We start from the raw sequence: 27,513 nt of genomic DNA, 5'->3' as shown, positions 1-27,513 counted from the left end.
GATATGAGCCTACTTAAAATCAATGTTGTCAAACCCGGACCGGCCCGGCCGGTTCGACCGGAAAAACCGGGAATCGGCCATGAGGCCGGTCCGGCTACCTCCTTTGACTCGGTGTTGATATAACCCGGCCAAAAACCGGTGACCCGGCCGGTCAACCCGGAAATTGGTTAACCCGGCCGGATCTACGGGGTTAAAAAAATAAAATTAAAAAAAAAAATGCTATGATGAGAAAAGTGAGAAAGAGTGTTGGCGAGTGACGGCGAGCATGAGAAGAAATGAGGGAACTGGAGAAGACGAAGGAGAATGGAGATGAGAAGAAATGAAGAGAGTGATTTTTTTTCGTTTTGTGAGTCCCGAGAGAGAGAGAGAGAAGGGGGGGTATTTTCATTTCTTTGGTGAGTCCCGAGAGAGGAGCGGTGAGAGTTTTTTTTTTTAATATATTTTATTTTATTTCAAATATTGTATATAAATCTAAAACTTATATTAAATTTAATTGTATTTTAAATATTTTTAAAATAAAAAAAAAATATGTAAAATAAAAATTTTAAATATTATGTTTAATTAATTGTGTTTTTTAATTATTAAAATATAAGTTATATTTTTTATATTATTAATTATTATAATATATATTTTTAATATTTTATTATTGATCCCGGTTTAATCCCGGTTCAACCCGGTCGAACCCATCAACCCCTGACCCTTGGACTTGGCCGGGTCGATACCCGGGCCGGGTCTGGCTACCTTGCTTAAAATGGTTCAAGTTATATATGATTTGGGAAAAGTTTTTAACTGGGTGGTTGACTGGCAAATAAGCTGCATTTTGTAACTGCAGTTTTTTCTCTTTTATTTGGCCATATTTATTTATTTAAATCAATAATTAACTTTAATATTTTATAATAGTAATTTATATTTATTTCAAAATTTAAAAAAATTAATTTCAGCTTTTTGTAATAATTAAATCAGGCTAATTCATATAGAAGTTTCGCTTCTAAGAAGTTTTCATAAAAGCATTCTGTAGACCCACCACCTTCTTATACACAATTAATCACTTTTATAATTTCATAATCCCTAAAAACTACCATTTAGCTTATAATCTATTTGATGCAACTACAAATGCCTTGTTATGTGCTTTGAATAGAAAACCAAACCGGACATCACAAACTATATCAAGACCTTGATATGATGTTATATAAACCCAGCAGTCAGATCTGATCAACTTCATACAATCCTAACAAGTTCCAGTTTGATAGTTTTAATTTATTTATCAAATAAATTAAAGGGCCGTTTGGTTCGCGGTAATGTGAAAACATTACTGCCTGTTATGTGATCATCTTTTCAGATTACCATGTTTGGATTGGTCAAGGTGATAATATTGATAGTAATATGTGATTACCAATATTGAAAGATTACAAAAAAAAACTTGATAATCCCATTACCACTAAAATATGTGGCTATGTTGGATTACCAAATGGGTGGTAATATGAAATATTTATTGGACAAATATACCCTTTATTTAAAACTAATAATTTTCAAACTTTATTCGTTAAATAAAAAAATTAAATTTAAATAACATTATTTTGGGAATATGTTTAACTTCAAAAAAATTATTTATTTTTATTCAAAATTTTATTTATTTTAAATTTAAACTTGCACAAAAATGAGTAGACACAGATATTTTGGAAAATTTAGAACATTACCAAGTTGATTACTATATAATATGAATTTCCAACCAAACATAGTTATCATAAATTACCACCACATTCCTGGGCATATAACATTCCCGATCTCATTATCACGGTAATCTCATTACGCGGTAATATATCATTACCACAAACCAAACAACTCCTAAAGTAACAACCCATGGTCCCAAAACAATCAAAGAACCATAAATTCATTCCTTGATTAGAAGATATAAGTCAAAATTACAACTTGCACATATGAATTAAGGTCTTGACCAAAGTTAATATATAACATTTACATGGGACACTGATTGCACAACCTGACCTCCCATTTCTTCTGTCCAAATGATACATACTGGTATAGAAAGAGGATACAAAATTTTAAGGGCGAGCACAACCCAAACTTATTGCTGTAGGTATACATACACTCATCAAGAAAAATAAATATTTACAAAAAAGAATTGGACACAAATCAGAAGACTACTAAATGTTCCTCAACATTAAGCTTGACGAAACAAAAAGCCTGATTTAAACAAGAGATCTCAATCGAGTCAATAATGTTTGCATGCTTTCAAGCTTCTGATTTAGTTGTTTAATTTCGGCCAGTTTTGAGTTGTCAATTTGGCTTAATTCTGAAATAAGCACAGAGCATTTGGCCTGGGATTCTGAAATTTCGGCTTCTAAGGACTCAAGAGTTGATTCCAAGCTTTGTTTAGGGCTCTCACCGATGGCATTTGAAGGAGTGAAGCTGACACTCCCAATGCTACTACGTCTACTAAGCTTGCCTGGCGAAAAAACTCTATCTAAACTCCCACTACCTGCAAAGTAAATTTTTCACAATAAAACCTGGATAAATATTGCCTAGTGTATCTGATATATGTTTTGAGTTGATATAAAAGATCTGCATTATTTAGAAAAAAACACAGATTACAAAGCAATATTTTGATGCATTCACATGGAATTATAGCAGCAGTAGAGCCTGATATTTGAGCCATGAGAAGCCCATCAAACTGATGATCATAATTATATGAAGTATATAAGATTTTACCAAGATTACTGAGTTGATCTAGAGTGGCCAGGCCAATAGATTCCTCAAGCTTCAGCAAACGCAAAAAACCTGCAGTAATCCTACCCATGGAATCAACTTCAGACTTGCAAAGAAGAACAAGGTGCTCCAATTCCTCTTTTGTCACAACTGCCTCGATCTGCATATCAAACCCATTTGAGGAAACACAAATCTTGCACCTCATTAAAGGACAAAAGATGTTCAGTGAAATTTATCTTACTGGCTTCCTGACTATGAACCTTATGTTCTCTATGACCCAACTGGTCTCTTCGTGGTTTTCTTCATCAGATATAACTAGGCATGCTTCAACATCTACGCCTTCACCACCAGTAGTTTCCACACCCATTGCATGTTTATTAGCATGATAATTTTCTTTCATGTCTGCTTTTTGAGTACCGTTCTTAGAACAAGGTTTTAATGCCTGCAGACCCTCAATGCCTATCTGGAAGAGTATCGACAAAAGAACAAGCAGAAGTCAGAACTGATTTATTACAAATACTATATGAATCTTCTCTGGCTGTTCATCAGAGTGAACAGTACTAGTTAAAATAACATACTCTCAGCAGAATAGGAAACAGTTCTCCAAGCATATTTGTTTGTATCCGAAGCAATTTTGCTTACAAAGCAAAGAGCACCAGAAAGAATCTATTGAGCATATATCAGAAACAATGCACTAGACTGCTATCAGATTACTATGAAGCACAACGGTTACTCAATGCTGAAAAGGGGAGTCAACTCAAAATACTAAGCCAGATGTTTCAGAAACTCCCACATAATAAATAGTCCCAATAAAAACTAAGGCAGCAAAAGAATAAAATAAAGAGCAGATTTTGGTTACACCAATTTAACACATAAACACTAACAAATGGTATGAACCAACTTTCATGACCCATGGTTTTATTTTATTCTAATTTCCTTAAGCAACTTTATCTAGATAGAAGCTGTTTTGACCTCCCAAGTCATGTAAATGAACCAACTTTTCAGTGATGGTTGCTTCTTTGATTCTTGACCAAGACAAGGTAGTATCCCCAGCAAAAGCTGATCTTGATACTATTTATCTAGAAACAAAATGGATGCAAGTCAACCCCAATTGAAACCCCAGCAGTGCATAAGAACTGAAAGAAGATAAAGAGCTTGGCTTGTACTTAGCCAGTAGAATACAATAAAAAAATTTAGACCTTATTGCTATTAGTATGGTATATGTTTTAGACTTTTATACTAGAATAAAGATCAGATCAAATTTTAGATCTATGCCAAGATCAGATCAAATTTTGATCTACACCTGTCCATAACTAATATCCTAAAACTTGCTTCCTTTACCTTTCTACCTTCAACCAATAATATGGAAGGCATACATGCCAGAATGATTACGGACATGGCATGTGACCAAGAATCAACATTGATGCTATCAATTTTAGGGGCTGGCTTGATCTTAGTTTTTCTATGGCAATGCACTGTTAAACATGAATTAGTATATCCTCAACCCACAACCACATGGTTATCAAGGGGCTGTCTTAGGCTTAGAATTTCAAAAGCTCAAATAAATCCATACATGGATTCCAAAAGAAAAACTATCTGCTTACAGGTAATATCAAATCATATATATTAACCCCAACTCAAGTGGAGCAAAATTTGAACAGTCAATGTCTTGTAGACATCTACTATATAATTATTGAAGTGGATTTGAATATGTTTTTGCAAACCTGAGCCCCTTACTACCTACGGTAATGTTTTTGTTGGAATCCTCTTATAGTACAAACTAGGATTTGCATGTGAGTCTGATTTTATCAAAATTCAAAGAAATAAAATCTCCCGCAGAGATGAGCAATAAAGGAAAACTACCATGCAGCATTCAAGAAGACCCACTTATCATTTAATTCTGCAAAACTTCAATCAGAAAGAACAAATAGAATCCCTGAAGACTAATGGTTTCTTATTAAGGTCTACTCCACAAAGGAATGGGGTTCCCATAATTAATGTTGCTCATAAATAGCAACGATTATAATTTAATTCTTCTGAAATTATTTAAGTTACTCAAATTTGCCCAATAAACTGATATGAACACTTGAATATTCAGCTAGACCCTTGATTTCCCCAAATACTATGACTAAAAGAATATAAATGACACCAAAACATTGGAAACTCACCATAATTGACTCTACAGGATACTTTCGTGTTTTGCACAACCTTCCTCCATTCATATTGGACATTTGGCTGTTCTTAGCTTTAACTTTCAAACTTTTAAATGTTGTATGCCAACACTTTTCTTCTCTACTGAAATCATTTCCATTGACGGGCAACAACCCATCTCTCATTTCCCCAGTACCTTCAAGAGCAAATAACCAATCTTTTAATTCAAAAGATACATCAACATCATCAGGCATCCCCAACTTTAACATCCCAGAACCTTCAAAGCTTCCATCTGAAAAGATAGAGAATATTAGTGTAAATTTACAAATGAAGAGAAAATAATAAAGCAGGATAAAAATAGGGACATCTCTTTAACAAATACACAGATTTTGTTTATTTTGAGTGAGAAATTATAGGTACAAAGAAACACTGCAACCAAACATTTTTAGGTCTGAATATTTTGCAAAATATATGACTTGGAACTATTCCAAGTAAGATCATGACACTGACTTTCTATGGTCAAACTGTCACATATCATATTCGTGTCTGCAGCTCCCTTGCTCTTCAATGTTCACTTATACTCCACCATCTTAAGAACTCTCACAATAAATTGTCTAGTTAAAATAAGGACAAGTGGACTTATTGTCCTTACCCTCCAATTATAAACTCCTGTCATTCAAACCTTGCAACAGTCCGATCCTTTATCAAGAGGAGATCATTCTGAACCCTCCTAGCTTAAATTTCAAAGCAATGCAGTCATCCAGACAGTCTTACTAATATTGGCCAATTCCTCCGCTGTCATAATATCATGTCATTATAACTTATATTGCCCTAAACTGCAAGAAATCCAAGAAAAAGAACCTCATGTATATTTTAACATGCTTATGGCACTGAACACTAGGTATCTGGATTTCTTTTATCTTCCACCAAAGCCAATTAATTTTAATTGAATTCAACAGAAGCTAAGCTTCTGTTACAACTGAACCTCAACACAATATTTGCGTCTTCTTAAGAAATTTTATCTTGTAGTAGACATGCTCACCATACAGTACTGGTGTCTGTCAACAGAGTTTGAACTCACATAATATCCAAGCTCTGACAGGACTTGTTCAGCTCAGTCATGCAAATCTTGCACTCAGTCATGAATACCTTAGCATTTACAATGCTCACTGAGTCTTGGTGGTCACTAAATCTAAAGTGCATATTAACCATGCACACACAAACACAACCCAAAAAAAAAAAAAATGGTGAAACCTAATTTCACAGTTTCAGCTGACTTGCGAGCTCCACTACCCTATCAAGAAGCTCTCTGGAACAAGCCAAATGGGGCAATCAAAGTTTTGATAATGCAAAAGAGTTTCCCTGATTCCTTAACCACAGTTCTTTGTTTACAATACTCCCACAACTCTCCACTACTTAGCAAATGTGAAAGTAAATTGAGAATTTCTACATCTTGTAAGACCTTCAGGCAGCATCATAATTGTCTGTTCCTAATAGTGTTTTTAGCTTTTATGGATTAGAGAAAATATTCAAGTCTTTCATCTTTGTTGCACATGCTTAGCTAAAGATGACACTATTGAGTTCATGTCATGCTGTGAGCATAAAGCAAGCAATCTTAGCCATTGAAGAACAGCAATCCGATCAATTTTAGCAAAATTAAATTTTGAAAGTTACAAACAGACGGCTTTTTGAGACTAAGAAAAGAAAATAATCTCCTGTAATTTTAATCACTATTGCCAGTAAGTGTGTGATTATTTTCCTTATGAAGAGCCAAAACTGTTTAACAAACAAAATAAATTTGGTTATGAGGCATAATTCATATTCAAAAGGCCTAGCATGTGTACCAGAATATAGCGGAATTGAGTTAAAAATAAATACAAGTGAAAGATATAGAGTTCATACTATCTTCTGTTTCAGCTTCCATGAGTGATGACGTTCTAAAAAGCTTTGCAAGTGGTCCAGAAGATAATTTTTTTAAGCCTTTGGAAAGTCCATCTCCAGGACCACCATCTGGCCCAAGTATGCCAAATTGATGAAGCAAAGACTCCGTGTAATTCATTCCACCACCAAGGCGTACCCCGGCAATCTTTGCAGAGATATTTAAACTATGGCACTCCACATCCTGCACATTGTATGGCATCACATGCACCGTGGTTATATCAAGAAATGGATCTGGCCCCAGCTTGTTCTTCCTTGGGTTATCAATCCAAAAGATGGCTCTCATTTGAGGATGCCCATTTTCAGCAGCCGCCAGATTCTGCACACCAAATGCATCTGTGCCATTTATATGAAAAGACAACCTCTCACCATCTACACAGTCAATGTGAACATATTCCCAGCGTAAAGTGGTTGAAACTGCAAAAGCACCACCCAAGGTACGGTGTGAAACTTTTAGAAAGAGATCACCTCCGGCAAAATGAACTAGTGGCACCTCTTGACCAATCGTTGAAGAAGACTCCAAAAATCTAAGATGTAGCTTATTTACAGACAAACTTACTGCTGTATCACTGGGAATCTTTTTCATTAACTTCTGACCTATGGACTCCTTGATTTTATGTCTGTTAGTTTTACTTTTGCCAGCTTTTCTTATTTTTTCAGTAACTCTACCAAAGTAGTCATAGATATCCAGAACAAAGAAAAGCTGCTCGACCGAAGCATTAGAAGAAAACTGCTGGCAAGCAACACCAATCCGGACAATACCTTCTGGAGGGGGCACATCTAACAAAGGATTTCCATCAGCAGTGACCATAGCTGCCTCAAAGCAGATCTCTTGCAGTTCAATACATCGCCACAATCCCGCAGACCAGTCCATTGAGGATTTTTGCATTTCTAAACCAGAGGAAGTTTCAAGTGAAAGACTAAGATGTGAAGCTTGAGTGGTCCATTTCCTCTGACTGGCATCAATGGGTTGATATTCCCATAGACTAAAACAAGCAGGATCTTTCTCAAGATTTAGTAATTTGCATTTAATTGATGGGGATTGTGCAAAATAGAGATCCTCAACATGAAGTCTTGCTCCATAAAATTGAGATGATGAATAGTTGTTTCCGCTCCCCACAAGATCAGCATTTTTCCCAGCATCAATAGGAACAAAGAGATCAAACTCTTTTAGATTGAATATGAATGAGTTGACTGAGAAGTCAGGTAAAACAGCACCAGGGTTGACCACAATTCCATCAGCTAAGAATGAGGAGATCCTGAAACAAGATTCCTCCTGAAGACTAATCTGAACAAAAGAGAATGATTAAAGAAATATATATTAAGGTAGAAAATGATACAGGTAAAATCGCTGGTCAATGGAACTATGATGGAAGTTTATGAGAAGTACCATAAGGGGTTGGCAGTCAATGACTGTCTGTGAAGCAAAAGATGGAGGAGCAGGTGAAGGTTTTATTTGAAGAGAGTGGAGGCAAATCAAAGGAACACCCATGTTAAGTTGCCATAGTTCCTCTCCTAGAGGATAGATTGGAGGACAAAAATTCTCACCTGCAGCAAATGTGATGGAAAGGATCAGGATTGAATAAAATCAAGACCTTGAAAAGCAAAATGCAAAGATTATGGAACCATAAAGGTCAGCAAAGATTATGGAAAGAACCAAATTCTGGGACTTGCAAAGATTCCACAGGAACAGCTTGCATTGATGGCTGTATTAAGGTGCATGGAGGATGTGAAAATGTGTCCCTGCATAAAAGCAAAATGGTTAAAAATGTTCACTGAAAATTGTATATAAGCAGAATATTATATCATAACAAACATGATAAAGAAGAAAAAAAAAAAGGCCACATAGGCAAGCATTTTACACATCATATATTTTCGCACTTCAAAATGGTTTCATATGCTCAGACTTAATAAAACCTAATAGTAACTTCAGAAGCTTGAGACTAACTCATCGTCAATGACAATTTTTTGGACCCATATGCAATCTGATTATAAAAATTGTATTAAGAATAATTTGATTAAACCCTATCCACGGCCAACCTCACAGATTAAGGTTCATTCATCTTTATCCCATACCTTCTGCTCCATATGGGAAGTGTTTTCACATGTTTCAATATCATACTATAAAAATCAAGGGGAATTTTACCTCAGAAAGAGCCCACCAACCATGATGCGGGACAAGTTCTTTGCATCTTCTCCATCAGAGGCACTTGACTATAAAATACAAAAATTAAGACAACAATGAAATAAAAAATGACACCGCAAAAGAAGCATAACATATTTAAAACATGACTTGAAAATGGAAAGAAAGAACACACAATGATGGGATAAATATCTACAACAAAATTTCATGTCAAGAATGATGGGAACTCATTGACATAAAAAATTTAGGGCACGCTTGGTTGCCTCTAACTTGTTCAAATTCTGCATTTCATTCGTCATCTACGTTGTGATTAGGAACATATTTAATTCTCCCCTTTGATTTATAAAATCACCAAATATCCAAAATTTTCATTATGAATTCCTTTTCTACTAGATAATAAGTTAGAATTTGAAAATCTCAATTTTGATATATACACCCCCTAGAAAACTCATATCACCTAACTATATTATAAAGAATAATTATGTCTGTTCACATACAACTCATCATATCCTACCATTATCTAGTCCACTTCAAACATACAATAGGATAACAAAATGCTATCCGATGGCTTATCTAGTGCGCATCAAACAAAGGATATAAACTTATGATGCCCATATCCTTTCCTACTCCTATCCAATCATTATATCCTATATGTTCTTAACCTATGTTGTTCACCAAACATGCCCTTAAAATATAAACTTATCATTCTAAATAAAAATGTAGTATAAACTTAACTAATGTTTTATCCACTATTTAAAGATGATAAATAATTAATTCGACTTAAGAGCATAAATTTAAGAATCACAAATTTTAGGAGCCTGTGCCATATGAGAATTTTTCAAAACCAAATTTCCAAATCCTTTGAATCAAACATGTGCAAATCTACCCAACCAAACATAGATTGATGCTATTACGAATTTTGAAATCCCCTGTAACTTCAATTACATGTACCTTCAAACACAAATTGTCCCTAAATATCTCCATCCAAATGCCACCTTAATATGGTGAAAATTATCATGAGGATAATGCTCAAACTAAGAAAGTTCTATAACCATCAGAGGTGGTGACAGAAATATGTCGTCCTTTCAATAACAGTAGACTGATAACAGGAGGAAAATGCAAACTAAACAACCACAAGTTTGCACACTAAAGAGAAGAAATTACCCGAGAAAAGAAAAGTGATTGCATCAAAAGTTCAAGCCGGAAATCTGGAAATGAGATTTAAATAATTAGTGAAAGCGCCGCAGCAAAAAAAACCTGTATTGAAGAAGTCTATATTCACAAATAATGATTAGTAAGGAATCTTGAAAGAAAACTAGTTTTCCACAGGCAAACCTACCAGCATCTTTGATGCAGAAAAAAATGTGGTCTATAATAATAGAAACAACAGAACGTCCCGCGGCTTCTGTGGAGCACTGAACAGAAGAGTAAACTAGATGAAGAACACAACCTAGAGGAAGAGTATAAGAACCCGACATTTTCTACATTTAAAAATGAAAGAAAGTAATACAAAGATGTCATAAAAGTGGTGAGACCTTTGGATCAACATCTCCCCTGTTTAGGCAAACATACAGTCCTGTCAAGAACCGAAGAAGAGCACGCAAACCTGGCCATAAATTTAAAAATTAAATCAAGTAGATACACAGTGAAACATGACAAATTATAGTATTCAAGAGTTGCAACAACCATTACCTGGCTCACTTAAAGCAGGGCAGACAGCCTCTGTCACATGTAATCGAACCTCAAGTCCTAGTGGAGCATTATATTCTGTCCTTTGCACTGTGATCTGGAAAAGAGAAAATTGATATGTTCAAAATCAAAACCACGGTAGTTAGTGAAATCGAAAATGGGGATTATGATAAGATCTTACATAAGCTTGTCCAGATATTCCCTCCAGAAATCTTTCACCCCCAAAAAAGAGTCGTTTTGCACCATCATCATCATGCTTGGTCCTTCCATTGTTTGAGAAGCCCAAGCAAGCATCTGTGAACATATCAGGATGAGGTAACAGATCAACTGATAATGAACCCCATTCAAGTTTCTGCATCAAAGAGAGAAGCAACATTATTCTCTAAATTGCATAGCTTATAATCTAAGAAAGAATTTATCGCTGAAAACAAGCCACAGAACCAGTTATCTTGTACAAGAATAAAGACCTTAAAGACATAGATGAACTTTTTATTATTGGAGAAGTCCCTTGCTTCTTTGAGGTTGACAACCTGTTAATACAAAATCGATTTAATTAACTGACATCAGAACATGAACAAATTACAGGGAGACATTCTACTATGCACAACACCAAGTAATACCTGCCAGCTCTCATTAGTAGTGTATAATAACAGATTTCGCATTGTAATTGATGCTAAAGGTGGCGCCCTGCACAGAAGATTCAGAGAACAAATGTGCACATTAACTTTTAAAAGTTCAAAACAAATCTAACCTTATACCACTAAAATTTGATCAAGAAAGGTTTGAATGTAAGTAGTAAGTTAAAAACATTCAAAGAAATAAAAAGCATGTAGAAGAAATAGAAGTTATCAGTGTTCAAGCTACAATGACCATGACCATGGCCGCATCGGCTTTTTAAAAAGGAGTAATATACACATATCTGGTTTATGAATTTAATTTCCTCAAATCAGTCTTTATTTGTGTAGCTTATTTTCTTAACATCTGGCAATTTAGCTGTTGTTAGCTACTAAGTTGTCATTACGCATGTCAGTCCATATGGACCGGACAAGGGCAAGATCGTTATATATAAAATAATAATAATAAATAATCTTTCAGATTTTATTAACCAAACAAAATCCTTTGCTTTGATGTATAGTTTTTCTTTCTCTGATAAAATCCAAAAAGAAAATTATTTTTTCCAGGTTTATCTTTACCCAGTCCACAACCTGCAATGCCAGCTCAGAAGTTATGACAATTTGACAGAAAAATGAACAAAAGATTCAGATTGCAATAAATCTGAAAGAACATTGTTGAATTCACAAAATAAAAACTTCAAGAGCTAGTACAAAACTGAGGGCAAAATACAAAAGGTTCAAAAGTCAAAAGGTAATGTTTCCCACTTTTTAGTATTTCTTGTCATCTTAAAACCATGTCTTGGCAATTTTTTGCACTCAATGTAAAAATTAGTCCATCAGATGAACTAATTACATCCACATCTTGCAGAACGAAGGTACAATTTTCTATAATAATATACTCGGGTAAAGTTGGCACTTACCAATAGGGCATTCAATACAAAACAAAAAAGCAAAACTCTACGACTTAAAATGGATGCAAGATAGGACAAGAGACAATACCAAATAGCACCTCCCTGACGCCCAGCACCTCCCCTTGTTTCAAGCATAAGATTGACAATGCCAACTTCTATAGTCATTCCATCTGCAATCTAAGGAAATTTCTCCTCATCAGTTTTTATGGATTAATGGATAGCCAAATCTATATGCTATTACAGGAAGTTGATGGCTTAGGTTTAAATTGCGGTTGCTTTTTAGCGACCAAACAATACATCCATTCAAAGATTATGCAGTATTTAGAGTACAAATAGCAATTCCCTCTCAAGGTAAGAGAGGTGTAACTCCTTTGTGTATACATATATAGGTGTTCATATGCATATGCACACTAAATCAGCCTTTGTCAAGCACTTGTCAATAATCTATAAATAGGAACTTCAGGGTAGCAAAACAAAAGCAGAAAAAGTAAGAGAATTCCCAATGCTTTCAAGTTGTATTACTTCTTTTCCTATTCTCATCTTCTAATCTAACACCTTCATTTTGCACTTTCAACAATTTGGCAGGTTCTATTAATAAAATGTATTATATAGAAAACTCCAGTTAGGCATTAGGCATTCTATCATTTAGATAAATTCTCAAGTAGTCAATCACAGACAAGCAAGGAGATTGCTATCAGAGTGAAAATTTCCTAGAAACATCATGTATTGTTTTCCTTGATCACTTCTTTCCCCATACTGTTGAATTCTACCACAATAAGCTTATCCATTTTCCTTAAGGACTAAGTGCAGCCACGTACAGAAAACAAAAAGGGATTAAACCAAGCCGGAACATGAGTCTCTACCTTATCGGCAAATCCATATCCGCTCCCCTTCGATGAACTCGTTGAGGATTGGGCACTATAAAGTACAAGCAAACAAGAATCAATAGCCAGGCAACACAGTCACAACACCTTCGACATGACAGAACCCTCAATCACCTGCTCGAGCTCCTAGAATTCTCAGAATCCACATTCTCCTCGAGAACGAGATCAAGCTTATCAATTTGCACCACAATTGGCTCCACTTGCACGTAAGATACTGAAGGCAGCTGACAAGAAACCATCCCAAATTAAATCAAAGAACCAATTAACCTCAACATCACAAAACCAAAATTTCAGACATCAAATACCGTGATCTCCAGCTTCCCAACCCTCGCAGTAGCGACATTCAAAGCCGGCGGCAATCCAAGACTCGCGTGCAAAACATCCCCATTAATATCTGAAACAAGAATTCAGCACAAAAACTCCATCAAATCCAAATCCCCGTACCCAAACTCCAACAATTCGACAACAAATTCAAAGAGAACAACAGACCTAAATTTGAAAGCTGGGCGGTGCGGCCCTGGAGCTTGAACTGGTCGCGAGAGAAGGATTTTAGCCAATACTTGAGCGTATACTCCAGTGCCCTAGCGATGATCGACTCCATGAAAACCCAGGGGAGGGGGGCTGAAGATCTGGAGAAGGAGAGAGGAATTCAGATCTCGGGGGCGAGAAGAGAGGAGGAGGAGGAAAAAGGCCGCTGTTTTGGATGAAAAGGGGGGCAATGCTTTTCCACCGGGAATCTGAAGCTGCGTGTCGGATCACACGTGCCAAAGGAAAGGAAGAAAGCGCCGTCGGTGCACGTGCCAGAGAGGGTGGATTGGATGCAGTGGTGGCTTTTGATTTTTTTTTTTAAATAAAAAATATTTATTTTTTTTATTTTTTTAATTAAATAATTTTTATTATAAAAAACATAAATTAACACCCACTTGTTAGGCCAGTGAACCAGTGGTTGTTACAATATAGTAATATTACAATGGCACTGTAATATTGCTCCAAATCCAAATCCTGTTTACTAAATTTTGATGACTTCCAGTGAAAAATGATATATTTCTTCCTTTCAGAGTAGAGGTCTTTTAAATCGCCTATGATGCGCCCAGCAAATCATTAAACCATCATAATTGATATATCTTCATTCATATCACTTTCGTTAATATATATATATATATATATATGAGTAATGCTATATCAAGCGAACCAGTCACACGAACCAGCCACACAACTGATGTGGCTGGTGGTGACGTGGCTGGTTCTCTCTCCTCATTATTATTATTTTTAATTTAAAAAGAATAAGAACGACTTTAGTTATCTCTATCACGTGGCTCTCTCTTTCTCTCTCCTGTCTTGTTCTCTCTCCTCATTATTGATGGTTTCACACTCAATCGTTTCCATTTCCCTCCTTTGTCTTCTTCCTGTGTTCTGTCTTGGGTTTCAATTTCCCTCTGTGCTTTTCAATCCTTCATTTTCTCAAGTAGTGGTATGCTGGTTTGATAGTAAGATGAACAAGAGTTTCCTTCGATTATCTGGTTACTAAGCATGTACATAATGACTCACTGATGGTTTTAAGCTAAGGCATTGACTGAATCTATTGATTGATGGCAAGGCTTATAAATTGGTATTTTGTTTGATTTTATTGCATATCTGGAACTGTGACACTGTCTTAATGCTCAAAGTTTACAGGCAGACAAAAGATACAGAACTTCAGCACAGCAAATATCGTTAGTCTGAATGCCATGAAATCATCTGAAATTTCTCCTTGTACACCCAATCTTGTATTTTCTTGTAATAATATCAATACAAAGGCCATCCCCTTAATTTATTTTTTTTTAAATACATGTAAATATATGAATGTTGAACAAACCCATGCAAAGGAGCAGTAGCAGCAACATCACATCTTGGAGAAGTTGGGCTTGCGTTTTTGGAGCTTGGAGAGCACAGCTTCCTCCAGTTCCTGCGACCTCAACATCCCGACATTCCACGTGGCCACGTAGTCTAACCCATTCTCAACCGCCATGTCTTTGCTCTTCATTATCACCGCCTTCGTCCCCATCAACGTCAGTGCCGGCTTCGCAGCTAGCTCTGAACACCACCACCCACAAATCTCTTTCATCTTCTCTATTTTTTTTCTATTAAAAATTGAAAATTTAAGAATTCAAATCATGATGCACGTAAATGACAAGATTACCCTTGGCCAATGCCCTCATCCATCTTTGTCGGGTCGGCGAAAACCCTGGAAACGAGCCACATCGCCTTTGCCTCGCCGGTGGAAACCTTTCGCCCCGTGAGCGCGAGATCCATGGCGTTGCCGAAGCCGACGATCTTGGGAAGCCGCTGCAGTGTTCCGAGATCCGCAACCAGTCCCACATCCACCTCTTTGACCGCAAAGTGAGCTGGTGATGTGGTAGCTGGGAACCGAGAGAAGGGAGAACGAGACAGGAGAAAGAGAGAGAGACTGGGAACCGAGAGGGGAGTGCCCGCTTTGATCGGGGGCACAGCAGAGAAGGAAGGGGCGACGCGGTCAGGATCGGTGGTGTAGGATAGTCGCCGGTGGAGCAGGAGAGTCGTCGGTGGAGCTGGTGATATGGTAGCTGGGAACCGAGAGGGGAGAACGAGGCAGGAGAGAGAAAGAGAGAGCCACGTGATAGAGATAACTAAAGTCGTTCTTATTCTTTTTAAATTAAAAATAATAATAATGAGGAGAGAGAACCAGCCACGTCACCACCAGCCACATCAGTTGTGTGGCTGGTTCGCTTGATATATATAAATTGATGTGAATCCTTCAATCCATGACTAATACCTGAATATTCATTTTACTCTCTGAATTTTTTTAAAAGAAATATCTTTGATCTTTCAGTTTTTTATTTTCTTTGAAAAGATTGTTCTTTTACCATATAACTCATTTATTTCAATATTCAATAAGCTAAATTACACTATTGTCATCAAATAAACTTGTTTAGAAATATTATGAAATTTTGTAATCTACACATTAAAAAAGTAATAACTCTTTCCCTTAACAAGTAAAAGATTGAAGCTGATAAAAAAATCAACTCTCACATTAAAAAAAAAAAGATTTATTAACCTTTCATCATAAAAAAAAATATGTTGATCATAATGTAAAACTTTATTTATTAATAAAATGAAAAATATTCACAAAAATATTGTATTTTGTAGCATACACGCATAATAAGTACTTCAAAGACAATACTTTTAAATAACAAATATGTGAGCTATACATAAGCAAGCAATTATAGCATTTGTAGGGGTATATTTGAAATAATGAAAATTTCATAGGCTGTAAGACAAAATGAGTGGTAACAAGAAACAAAAGGTCAAAATTCAAATGATGCCTGTTATAACATTCATGCTTGTTTGATTAGACATGCAAAGATTGCCAAACAAGAGAGAAGCAAAAAGGCCCACCATTTTCTGTGTCAGATCTATTCTGTCAACAGTGTTTCCAGAAAATGAAATTTGATTGCAACACAATGAAAATTCAGCAATGAATGATTTCCTAATTTCATATAAAGTAATCCTGAATTTTTAGTTGGCATCATAACATCAATGAACTTCAATTCATTCATAAATTTCCAACTGAAAAGAAAAAAAATCAAAATAAATAACTGAGAACAAGATTAGCACTTTGTTGTAGGGCAGGGACATGATCATGAAGAAATAGAATGTGTTTAATGTCATAATATTGACAACAAAGGACAAGACCAAATGGGAAGGATCATGAGGATGTCTGAAGGCTAGTCCTATTTTTAATCAGAGGAGCATGCTCCTCAAGTAAACATTTATATTTTAATTTAAAGAATCAAAATATTTTAATAACTCACAGAAAGCAGATCTCCATTCAAGGAGAGAATAAAAAGCTAGGGTTCCTCTTCTGAGCATTTGGGGCACCTGCATTTGAACCCATAATCAGCTAATTGTGCTTGTCTTTCTTCGTATGGTAGGTCTTCATCGATATATGAAATAGTCACCTGAACATGGTTTTCCGACATAATTTATCTTTGGGTTCAAATAGAATGAGCAAAATCAGATAAAGAAAGTCATGGCATTTGATTATCAGCTCAAATTTGATTAAGATGGTGTATCATATGATTTTATGTCTTACCTCCTCGCCCAAAGAGATCGGTCTGCATGCAAGTATAACAGCTTGGCCATCTCTATCCTGTTATAGCAGTAACAATTGTGTGAGATGATGATGATGATTAATTAATGACTAATTAAAAAAAGGATGCCACAAAGCCCCAAGACTCCCACCAATTCAGGGTTTGGAAGCTCGATCAAGCGAAGCAAATCTTAAACATCACAACCTTTCCAAATATATACAAATGGTTTCTCGAAAAATTTCCTAACAATTGATGAATTTACACTCCTTGGCTGATTATTTGCTTGCAACTCCATCCATGTTCATTCTTCATCAAGTCATTGCCAAAAATGCATTCATTACCTTTACTTTGAAGTAGAAAATAGTCTACTGATTCTTCACCTGTTTTTGTAATTTATCTATGTTGATATTTACAGTCTTCTAAATCACAATCCCATAACATACCCTATTGTCAAAGGTTTGAAGTTTTCATTCATATTAGAGTCTGAAGGCCTTCATCAACAGCATCCAGCAATAACTTCATACTGAACTCCAGTTCCAATAGCCATACTCTATTATTTGTCCCTGATTTACTTAAAATGTGCTGGCATACCAAGGTACTGGTGGAGATGAATTCCTTTCTCCCTTGTTTACAATAAGTGGACTCTTGTTTTGCAATTGTTTTGCTATCCAAACCAAACCAATGTATGCAACATAAAACCAAGTTTCTAGTAACTAAATGTCCATTCAACTCTATGATGAACTTTATTTGTTTAGATGTAGTCAGGTGGTCAGAATTCAATAAACGCCACATCCATCTCCAGCCTCCCACCTTTACACTTTTATCAGATTCAATAGCATATTCCTTCTCAATTGGCAAAGTAGGTGGTCTTTATCTATCAATATAAGCCATTTAGAGAACCCTATATTTTGGCACTTAAGGAAATCTGACTAGCAACACCCATGCAAGCATTTGTTAGTTTAAACCCTTATTAATATCCTGAAATGAAGTTATCTTCATTCACTATAATAACATATGATAAAAATGCCAAACAGAGGGAAAAGATAATATTCAGGTTTATCTCTTAGTTAAACTTAAAGACAATTTGCATGCATGTGTCAATATCTTACCTCATCTCTTTTAAACGCTTTGGCGCTCGGTGCACATGAATGGTTCATACAACTCTGGAGAGGAAAGAAAGCAGTACCTGAGACATTGAGCTTAAACTATCACCTGCTCAATCCATATTACAGGTAAAGCAAATGTACTTGGTAATCTAAAGATGTAGATTTATTTAAGGGCAATAGTTCCAAATATTATTTGAAATGTGCATTGTACCTTGGCAGCAAACTGAGTATTCATCACCAAGAGAATCTAGAAAGGGCCGAGTATGTATCTCCGCTTCTTCCTGAAGCTCATAAAATCTTTTATAATCAATGCATGTTAATCAAAGTATAGGTTTTGAGTTAAAGGTCAAAATTTAGACCTTTTCAGGAGATGGAAATTCATCAATGTATATGAAGTAGTCTTCAACTGGTGATGCGACAACCAAATCACTGCAAATAGCAATAAATTGACCAGATCATTTTCATCCAAACAAAGTAAGAGAAAGAAGACAAATGCAATGCCACATGTTTCAAGATAGATGCTACTCACAGGTTATTTAACTCAAACATGCCTATAATATGTCCATAAACCTCAAGTGAGAATACTTGGCACAGTCAAGGAGACATCACAGCTTGTCTTATGAAGTAAAACAATTAAAAACTTGCAATTACTATAAATTTAAATAAGAAAGGATACAGGGTGCACATTCATTGTCAAAGATTGCATCCTTAAGAAGCTGCAATGACTACAATGGAACCAAATGTCATGAAGATGAGTTCATGGTATAGGTACCTATTAGCTACCGAAGCAAGTTCAAGGTATAGAAACATATGCAACCATCAGCTGTACTAACAGGAATTGCCAAATGGAGCTTGCTAAAAAAAGGCAAGCAATGAAAAGAAGTATCTATTTGCTTTCTAGAAGAAAGACACAAACAACAAACTAGTAGTTGTTACTCTTTCTTCATAGGTGTCTCCCATTGTGACCAAAGATCCACATTCTAAACTTGAACACACAACTTTATTGAAGAAAATAAAACAGAAACCTATTAACTTTTGACCAAATGATTTTTGCATTAGTTTCAAGAATAACCTAATGTATGAGGTTTTTTACAACAATTAAGATATGATCTATGTCATAAACATAGTTGAGGTGCAATGATAGTCAAGTGGCAAGAGTCCAGAACAGACAACAACTAGAAACATAGGTTGAGTTAAATTGGCAGTGGAAACTCTCCATTAACAGAGAGCCTAAGGGCCTGGTGAAAAGAAGTGGAGTGAAATATTAGTTGGAAGCTGCAAAGCTAGAAATAGATAATTTAGTAGCACAAATAAGAGTCAAAATTCAAAATGCTTACAGTAAATGCCAGGTCCCTTATTTGCGCTCTGAATGATGCCTCATTACATGGGTCAACATCATCTGGCAAAGCTATGCAGTCCCACCACCTATAAAAGTATCATATATGAATTTTCAGTCTGAATAACCGAAAGGTCCATCTGTATAAAATGATTTTCCAGGGTTATTTCCCGAATAAATATCCAACATGACTCATGAGGATCTCTTCCATCTTTCTTGTACTGATGGAAGCCAACCCAATTTAATTGTTTTGGGGTTTTTATATTGTTAGAAACAAAAAGGAATGTTATTCTGTCACGACATGAACAAACAGCTGAAACAGACAAAAGAAGTCTGCCGTGGAACCATTAGGACAAAACTCAATCAATTTGGAAAATGAGGTTTATTTATCAGTTCTCCACACAATAGGAGAAAACAGAATGAACAAAGGCAATAGAATATGTTTATTGATTGGTATAAGGTTATTTCTAGGCAAACCATGGGAACCATAACTGAACAATTGGATCACTTATAAAAGAGAACTTCCCACCATGCACCTCCCAACTCCCCAAAACCAACCACCACAATAGCACAAAAAGTGGATAACTTGCCAATAATTTAAAGAGTTTATCCTATCAAACTTAATACAAAGACCCAGATGGATCTGGAACACTTTGTAAAAAGACAAAAATTGCATTTTGGTTTGGTCTTTCATCATTTTTGAGCTGTCATTTAGAACTTTGAATTAGCTCCAAAATCAGTAAATTAATCTCCTGTGCCATATAGTAGAACATAGAATTCAATGTTAACAAATAGGAGTCATGAATTTGCACATCCAAAACTACCACCCAACATTTCCTCAACATGAGCAAGATGGTTTTGGACCCAGTAGTCTCCCCAGGATATGATGTAAAATCTAGTATTTGCAACAATTTTTGCAAGAGTAAAATGTTATTGGAGTAAACCGGATAGTCCTTTGAAAACCAAAAAAAAAAAAAAAAACAAACAAACAAAATAGAACAGTAAATCCACCTTTTCTTAAAACCCATTGATATTGGTTTCCAAGCCTCCAAGAGCATCAAAAACCTGGAGTCATCAGTTTCACCTAACTTATTATGTAGCTTACAGTCTTCAAAATGAAGTTGTTTCAGCTTTCTGTACTTCAAGATGGTAAAAGAAATCATCTACAAAGTAGGAAAACATATAAAATGTTAGAAACACAACTTAACGACTGACACCTATACCAATAAATGGATGAACTTCTAGACAGAAAAGTGTGTACCATACACAATGATAACCCATGGTATTAAAAGCTTCCAAATGGTATATATATGCACTTTTTATAGTCCAAGAAAGTCTTGCAAAATGAATTTAACGTTTTCTGTATCAAGGAGTACTCTTCAAACATACCTTGGCTGCTAGGATGAAGATATCATTTGTTCCTGATATGGTAACAGAAATATTTTCAGTACAAAACAATAATATAATAAGCATAGCTCTAAGCTGAGGATAATAATTGAAGAATAAAGACACATGACAACAAGTAGTGAATTGCATATTTTTTAGGACTTACCATTAGCATGTTCCAAAAATTTTACCATCGCCGCCGGTGAGGATGCTGAGCTCTGCCCAGTGCATAGCAGAGAATGAACAGACTCCCAATCAGAGTCAGCACATAATTTGCTAAGAAAAGATGGCAAACAAACAGTTAGAAATATTAAACAGGTTTGCAGCAATAGTCACCGAGCAGTACTTAGGAGAATAGTCATCTAAAGATGCTTTCTGCTTTCAGATCTCCATCTACTACACGCATTTATACCAATTACAGTTAACAAATGTGTTCCAGTGAGGGAAATGCACCGCAAAAATGGTAAAGAGGTATACTTTGTGAAGCAATTACCGCATGTTACCTGCAATAGTGTTCTTCTTCACATCCACCAGGACACTTAATAACAGGAGGCAACCCAAAATTCTTTGTGTAAGGTAAAGAAAGATCACCATTAATTAATGATTTTAGCATCTCTTCAGAAAGAGTGTGAGTCTTCAAATTTGATGAACTTGAACCCAGATCATTGTAGTTCTCCATGATGTCATTCTCTTCATCCTCCGAAAATTCAGCGCACCCTTCTTCTGAAGCACAAGAAAAGGCCTTGTAGGTACAATCTCTTTTACTAGATAAACCACAACTTTGCAAATATAGCTTCCTGCCAATCTGAAGCTCTATAGAACCAATAAAGCGAAAGCATTTGCTGCATACAAGACAGTCAACCTACAGCATCACAAAGTGGAAGAAGCACGTAAATCACCAGCTTCATGAAACATAAGTAAAAGATAGGAAATTAGTATTTCAAATATAAAAAGAAAATGATGATAATTTGACAAGAATGACCTTATTAGAACTATGTTGTGCTGCAACAAGCATTTGATCCTTCAAAATTAGTTCACCTTCTTTGAATTCCTTATTTGCATATACACCTGCAATTTCAAGTTATGTGGTGCATAATGTCACGGGCTTGTTATTTTGTTCAAGGTTCTATGTGACCCTTTAAGATGCACTACCAAAATGAAATACTCAGAATGAGAAGCACATCATGTCATATGCAAACAAACATGTCACGAAGTTAAATCTTGTAAGCTGATAAGTTGGACTAAATGCAAGATAGTTGATGCGAGCTTCCCTTGTAACAAACTTACAGTGATAGATAACTAAAATATGCAAATATTGCCTTTCTTCCTTTGCCCGAATTGTCCTAACTTCCTCTAATGATCTTATCAATACAAACTCGCCATTATTTCTTTGTTGTTTGGTGACAATTAACTAGGTAGTTTTTTAAAACTATTAAAACTAGGTATTTTCACTTTTACTCTTTCTCCATAAGTAGGCTATTTATTTCACATTTAAATTAAAGCAATATTCTTTCACATATTTGACAGCTTAATCACTTCATGTTAATGACAGCTAGCTAGAGGATGCAGTCGTCCTGTGATTTTATTAAGATCAGCTCAGTTAGATGTTTGTTCTTTTTGTTATCCCTTCAAAGATAAGAAAAGCACTCAACTAATTGCATTCTATCAGGTATCAGCAGTTAGCTCACACTCTTTGAGCATTTTTTTACTGTATAAGTTTTTTTTCTTACTGTTTATGTAAAAATAATAAGGAAATGTTGAAAATTATCTTATAGAATACAGTTTTACAAAAATCCGTTTGGAATGCAACAGTTAGGACTGTTACCAAACTTAGCATGAGCAAGCCAGGCCTGGTCGATCTCAGCTAGATCAACTTTAGCCAAGCTCAGGCCAGGATCAAGTAACCCAATACAAGCTCTGCTTGAGCCCAAATTAGTTTTTCTAGGGTTCAAAAAATATATAAAATGCTATTCTCATTTGAGATTTGATTCTAGGATTACTCCAATATCAACTTAAACTTTCAAAGAAAGCCTCTAACTACCACAGCCAGCTTAATTTTACAACATAAAAAAAAAAGGGATGCAGTACATGCAATTAGGAATGTGCATTCAGTTCAGTTATTCAATTAACCAAACTGAACCAAATTCTTTTTTAAATTCAGTTTGGCTTTCAAAAGGGTTTTTGGTTATTTACTATTTAGGTTCAATTTTTAGTTATCAGATTTTGAAACTTCCATCAATCTAAACTAAATTCTGTATAATATTAACATAATATCATATCATATCATATTATATTATATGTAAATAAATCATAAAATACAAAAAAAGAATAAATTAAATTTGAAATTTAGACTGTTGGGTTTGGTTTCATTTTATCAAAAAGAAACAAATGGTTACTTCAGTTTTTATAAAATTCAGTTCCATTTTCATTTTAAAAAACCAGTTAATTCAATTATTTGATAATTCAGTTTTCAGTTCCCCAATTAATTGAATGCACAACCTTACACATAGTGCTTTTATTGAGTGTAAGAGACATCAATCAAACTATTACAAGCCATGTTCATCAACCAACCCATACTCAAAGCTCACTTCAAATTTAATATTGAGCTGAAAATTCTAGCTCAAACTCAATTAGGTTACTTAATAATTGAGCTAACCACAAGTATCACACCGGACAAACTTGAGCAACTCACAAGATGCTCAATATTTACCAGTCACCAACCCTAGGGAAAGTAGATTTCATAATTTCAAGAACATCTAAACACACAACTAACATCTTGGATGAAAAAAATGTCATATCTAAAAAAAAAAAACCTTCCTTTATGTGTACTGATAGGTCAGACAGCTAGTAGAAGCGATTATACATGCTTTATCATGTAACCTAAGAAGATAACAGAGTGAAATTGATATATTCCAGGATATTAAGTAAAAGGTTATTCTGAAACATAATAATAGTTAAAAATAAAATAAAATAAAGCAAACTTTTACATCGTATGTGTTTTCAGCTCCTAAAAACTTCACATAAAAAGGTCATGATTATGATTTATTATTAATATGTTTTGTTTCCTACATATTACTTTTACGCTCAAAAGAAACCATTCTATTATTAGTGTAGAAAAGTCTGAGGTCAGGTGCGCAACAACGAATGCGAGCGTGTTTTAATTTGTGGCATTATGTAGGAAATCTCTTTTCCATAGGTATTTCAGTTGATATACAAGAATATTTCCTAGAGACAGTATATAACGATTCCAAATCTCTAAAATTAAATCAATATCAGAGAATTGACAACAGCATTACTGACAATGCATTTATACTGACAAAAAAAACAGAGTTCATGAAGAAACCACCTTTCCCAACTTCTTTGTCATATTTCAATTTTAAACCATGGCATTCTCTCAGCCTGATAAGTTCATCATGGAAATCCTGTAACAGGAAATAAATGACCAAAACTTAGTTAAGATAAGGATTTGTCCAGGTTCCACTCGAACCATCTAAATTTTATGAATCAATTTCCCTTGTAATGTTTGAGGGATATATTAATTGCAGTACTTCAGTAATATAAGAAATACAACAAACCACAGAGTGCATATAAACAAAATCAACTGAATATGCATTTATCTTCACCATATCCATTGTTTATATTGTTTTCCAATGACAAAATGCTTTAACTAGTGATATTCATTTTTTATAGATTGTAGTAAGAGCGTGGCAAGCGACACTTTCATTAATGAGAGACCTGAGTTCTGCGTCAGTAGGAACTTATTTAACTAGCATTCAGGCCATAAATGAAAAACAGTAATATAATGATATGCAGAAGAGATGTTCAAATGGACAATTTAGACCAATAAACTAGATGGATCATGCAATCAGGTTGTTGAATTTAATTACAATAGATTCCAGAACCATTCCTGGACCCCAGATATTGTACGTTAAAAATTCATTATATCTGATGAGCTAGTCTCAAATTCAAACCAACAGTGAATTATATGAAAATCTTCATTAAAGGAAACAAACTTCTGATACCTGAGGCAAAAGCACTCATATGCCATACCCAAAACCTACATAAACCCATTTCTTTCCACCAGTGGCTTCCTGTTGTAGTTTGTGCAACATAAACATTGTAATCTCATTTTATACTGTTTCTAGATCCTGTTGAATCATGTAGAGTGAAGTGCGCAAGCAACCTGTGTTTGGACAAAGGATGAGGTACTTGGATTGCATAACAACTTTGAAATTCAATCCAAGTAACGGAATGAATAGAGAAAATACAAGGATGATGGCAAAAAAAGTCTGCTGAATTGAAATTCAGCAGGCAATCTCCTAGATAATATTCTTGAAATTTTTATACTAGATCAGATTTTAGTCTTGCCAAGACTTGGTTTGTATGTGTATGCTTGCACAATGCCATCCAAGAAGTAAGAAGCAATCACATAATCCCATCACCATCAACCTCTACCGAATCAAAATTAAATCCCAAGAATAAGATTTCCCACAATAGCCTGCAGGTGGTTGAATACACATAATCAGGGTATGAAAGAATAAGATTTCCCTCATTTGTTTGCCCTTTTTTTGCTCTAGTATTTCTCAAGCCAAACACACACAAAAGGAATGAGAAAGCAAACAAAGCTCAAAATCAGATTCAGCTGTTCAAAACCTAGCTCACAAATAGCAACTTTCCACAGAAAAACCTTCTCCAATTCCACAAAATTTATGCTCCATCAACCAAAACCTTCAATTGCTAATCTCATTATAAGCTACCATGCATGATGCATCCAATCTTTTTTACTCACATTGTGATGAATTGAATACCTAAGAAAACATCAAGAACCGTGGAGATTGAAGTGAAACTTACCTGAATGGATTGTGAAGAGGGAGAAGCCAGAAGCGCAGCGATCTGAGACGAAAGCTCTCTGTCCAAAGGGCAAGGACTGCTGCTGCTATCCATTGCGAGCGAGCGAGCGAGCGAGCGAGAGAGAGAGAGAGAGAGAGAGAAGAGAGAGAAAGTAGGGTTTTAAAAGGGTTTATTTGGGGCTTTCTTGCGGCTGAACAAGAATGTTGCAGGCGGAGCTCATTTGTAAGAAATAGTTATTTTCTTATACTTTCTATTTGGTTTTAAAATGGGATAAATTAATAATAATCATTGATGTCATCCAAACACACCCAAAGCTTTGAAAAATTATTTAATTATTAATCATTGATTACACATTCCTTCCCTCTTGTTTGGATATTTTTTTGGACATGTAATCATTGAAGGCTAGGGGTATTCATTACCTTCCCCAAAGGTATAAGTCATTCCCCCCATATTGGGGGAATACCCATTAATGAGATTGGAAATTACATTTTTGTCCATTTCAAAATAAAATATTATTTGTATATCCCAACTTAAAACCTAACCATCTTTAATTAACTTAAATAATTAACTCAATAGACTTAATTAATTAAACTTAATTAATTCAGTTAATAAAATAATTAATTAACTTAATTAATAAATAATAAATTTTGTTAACTTCATTAATTAATTAATTAACTTAATTAATTCAATTAAGAAAACAATTGATTAACTTAATTATTTAAATAATTAATTAAGTTAATGAACTTAATTAATTCAATTAATAAAATAATTGATTAACTTAATTAATAAAATTAATTAATTAAGTTAATCAATTCAGTTAATAAAATAATTGATTAATTTAATTAATAAAATAATTAATTGTATTAACTTAATTAACTTAATTAATTCAATTAATAAAATAATTGATTAACTTAATTAATAAAATCATTAATTAACATAATTAATTAAGTTAAAAAATAATTAATTAACTTAATTTAACATAATTAATTATGTTAATAAAATAATTAATTGTATTAATTTAATTAACTTAATTAATTCAGTTAATAAAATAATTGATTAACTTAATCAATAAAATCATTAATTAACATAATTAATTAAGTTAAAAAATAATTAATTAACTTAATTAATTATTATAATTAATTAATAAATAAAATTAATTAAGTTAATAAAATAATTAATTATCTTAAATAAATAAATAAATAACCTAATTAATTAAGTTAATAAAATAATTAATTATCTTAAATAAATAATTAATTAATCAATTAACCTAATTAATTAAGTTAATAATTCTTAATTGTCATTAAACATATATACATAATTGTTTTTTTTAAGAAGGGTATAAAAGTAATTGTCTCATATATCCTTTACTTACTTTTTACATTCCCAATGCATAACCTCTCTAACCAAACACGGTTTTTCATTCATATCCCTCCCATTACCCCGCATTCCCTATTCCTCTTCATTACCCCCATTCCTGATCTCTATTCCTATTCAGTCGATCCAAAACGACCCCAAGGGGTCGTTTGGATCTGGGAACTGAGAATGGAAAGAGGGAATGAAAAAGAGAATAGTGTGAATGAGAATAGGAGGAAAGAGGAGGATAATGATAAAAGTATTTGGTTGGAAGAATGAAAATTAGGAATAGAAAAAAAATAAGATAGAGAAATATAG

General features: G+C 34.5%; 3 protein-coding genes across 5 annotated transcripts; all 3 read right to left on the bottom strand.

Annotated features, from left to right (window-relative positions):
• Positions 1–1,874: 1,874 nt before the first annotated feature.
• LOC120283844 lies at positions 1,875–13,800 on the bottom strand. 2 transcript variants are annotated; one of them, XM_039290607.1, is made up of 20 exons: positions 13,544–13,800; positions 13,360–13,448; positions 13,169–13,278; positions 13,034–13,088; positions 12,259–12,347; positions 11,266–11,332; positions 11,113–11,175; positions 10,827–10,997; positions 10,649–10,742; positions 10,492–10,562; positions 10,296–10,371; positions 10,121–10,164; positions 8,960–9,027; positions 8,471–8,556; positions 8,204–8,361; positions 6,778–8,101; positions 4,893–5,167; positions 2,966–3,187; positions 2,728–2,884; positions 1,875–2,497 (listed from the first exon to the last, which is right to left on the bottom strand). In XM_039290607.1, the coding sequence occupies exons 1-20, from the start codon at positions 13,653–13,655 to the stop codon at positions 2,208–2,210; spliced, it is 3,621 nt and encodes a 1,206-aa protein (XP_039146541.1). In that variant the 5' UTR covers positions 13,656–13,800; the 3' UTR covers positions 1,875–2,207. The 2 variants fall into 2 exon arrangements, with proteins under 2 accessions (XP_039146541.1, XP_039146543.1); XM_039290609.1 differs by lacking the exon at positions 13,544–13,800 and having other exon boundaries at positions 13,169–13,268.
• An 860-nt stretch (positions 13,801–14,660) lies between these two features.
• Positions 14,661–16,901, bottom strand: LOC120283991. The gene is made up of 3 exons (XM_039290817.1): positions 16,885–16,901; positions 15,234–15,716; positions 14,661–15,127 (listed from the first exon to the last, which is right to left on the bottom strand). The coding sequence occupies exons 1-3, from the start codon at positions 16,899–16,901 to the stop codon at positions 15,052–15,054; spliced, it is 576 nt and encodes a 191-aa protein (XP_039146751.1). The 3' UTR covers positions 14,661–15,051.
• On the bottom strand, positions 16,714–26,056 carry LOC120250140 (histone-lysine N-methyltransferase ATXR2). Of its 2 annotated transcripts, XM_039258924.1 has the most exons (16): positions 25,843–25,929; positions 25,014–25,174; positions 24,338–24,413; positions 21,974–22,059; positions 21,495–21,853; positions 21,158–21,267; positions 20,995–21,026; positions 20,617–20,768; positions 19,607–19,694; positions 18,946–18,994; positions 18,799–18,853; positions 18,629–18,698; positions 18,481–18,550; positions 18,273–18,349; positions 17,166–17,222; positions 16,714–17,031 (listed from the first exon to the last, which is right to left on the bottom strand). In XM_039258924.1, exons 4-16 carry the CDS (start codon positions 22,004–22,006, stop codon positions 16,921–16,923), a joined length of 1,263 nt encoding a protein of 420 aa, XP_039114858.1. In that variant the 5' UTR covers positions 22,007–22,059; positions 24,338–24,413; positions 25,014–25,174; positions 25,843–25,929; the 3' UTR covers positions 16,714–16,920. The 2 variants fall into 2 exon arrangements, with proteins under 2 accessions (XP_039114858.1, XP_039114857.1); XM_039258923.1 differs by lacking the exon at positions 25,014–25,174 and having other exon boundaries at positions 25,843–26,056.
• Positions 26,057–27,513: the final 1,457 nt, after the last annotated feature.

Source organism: Dioscorea cayenensis, chromosome 19 (genome assembly GCF_009730915.1).
Source record: "Dioscorea cayenensis subsp. rotundata cultivar TDr96_F1 chromosome 19, TDr96_F1_v2_PseudoChromosome.rev07_lg8_w22 25.fasta, whole genome shotgun sequence".
In the NCBI taxonomy this organism is placed as follows: domain Eukaryota; kingdom Viridiplantae; phylum Streptophyta; class Magnoliopsida; order Dioscoreales; family Dioscoreaceae; genus Dioscorea; species Dioscorea cayenensis.
Note: the sequence above shows the minus strand (reverse complement) of the source record. Positions and strands in the feature narration are given on the sequence as shown.

Coding starts and splice junctions, on each gene's coding strand:
- LOC120283991 (XM_039290817.1), bottom strand. Junction 15,128..15,233: donor GATGAGGGCATTGGCCAAGG/GTAATCTTGTCA, acceptor GGTGGTGTTCAG/AGCTAGCTGCGAAGCCGGCA.
- LOC120250140 (XM_039258923.1), bottom strand. CDS start 25,935: ATGGATAGCAGCAGCAGTCCTTGCCCTTTGGACAGAGAGCTTTCGTCT. Junction 19,695..20,616: donor TCAATGGGTTTTAAGAAAAG/GTGGATTTACTG, acceptor ATACTTTTATAG/GTGGTGGGACTGCATAGCTT. Junction 18,350..18,480: donor ATACTCAGTTTGCTGCCAAG/GTACAATGCACA, acceptor TCAATGTCTCAG/GTACTGCTTTCTTTCCTCTC.
- LOC120283844 (XM_039290607.1), bottom strand. CDS start 13,655: ATGGAGTCGATCATCGCTAGGGCACTGGAGTATACGCTCAAGTATTGG. Junction 10,743..10,826: donor GAATATCTGGACAAGCTTAT/GTAAGATCTTAT, acceptor TCTCTTTTCCAG/ATCACAGTGCAAAGGACAGA. Junction 8,557..8,959: donor GTTGGTGGGCTCTTTCTGAG/GTAAAATTCCCC, acceptor GCTTTTATGCAG/GGACACATTTTCACATCCTC.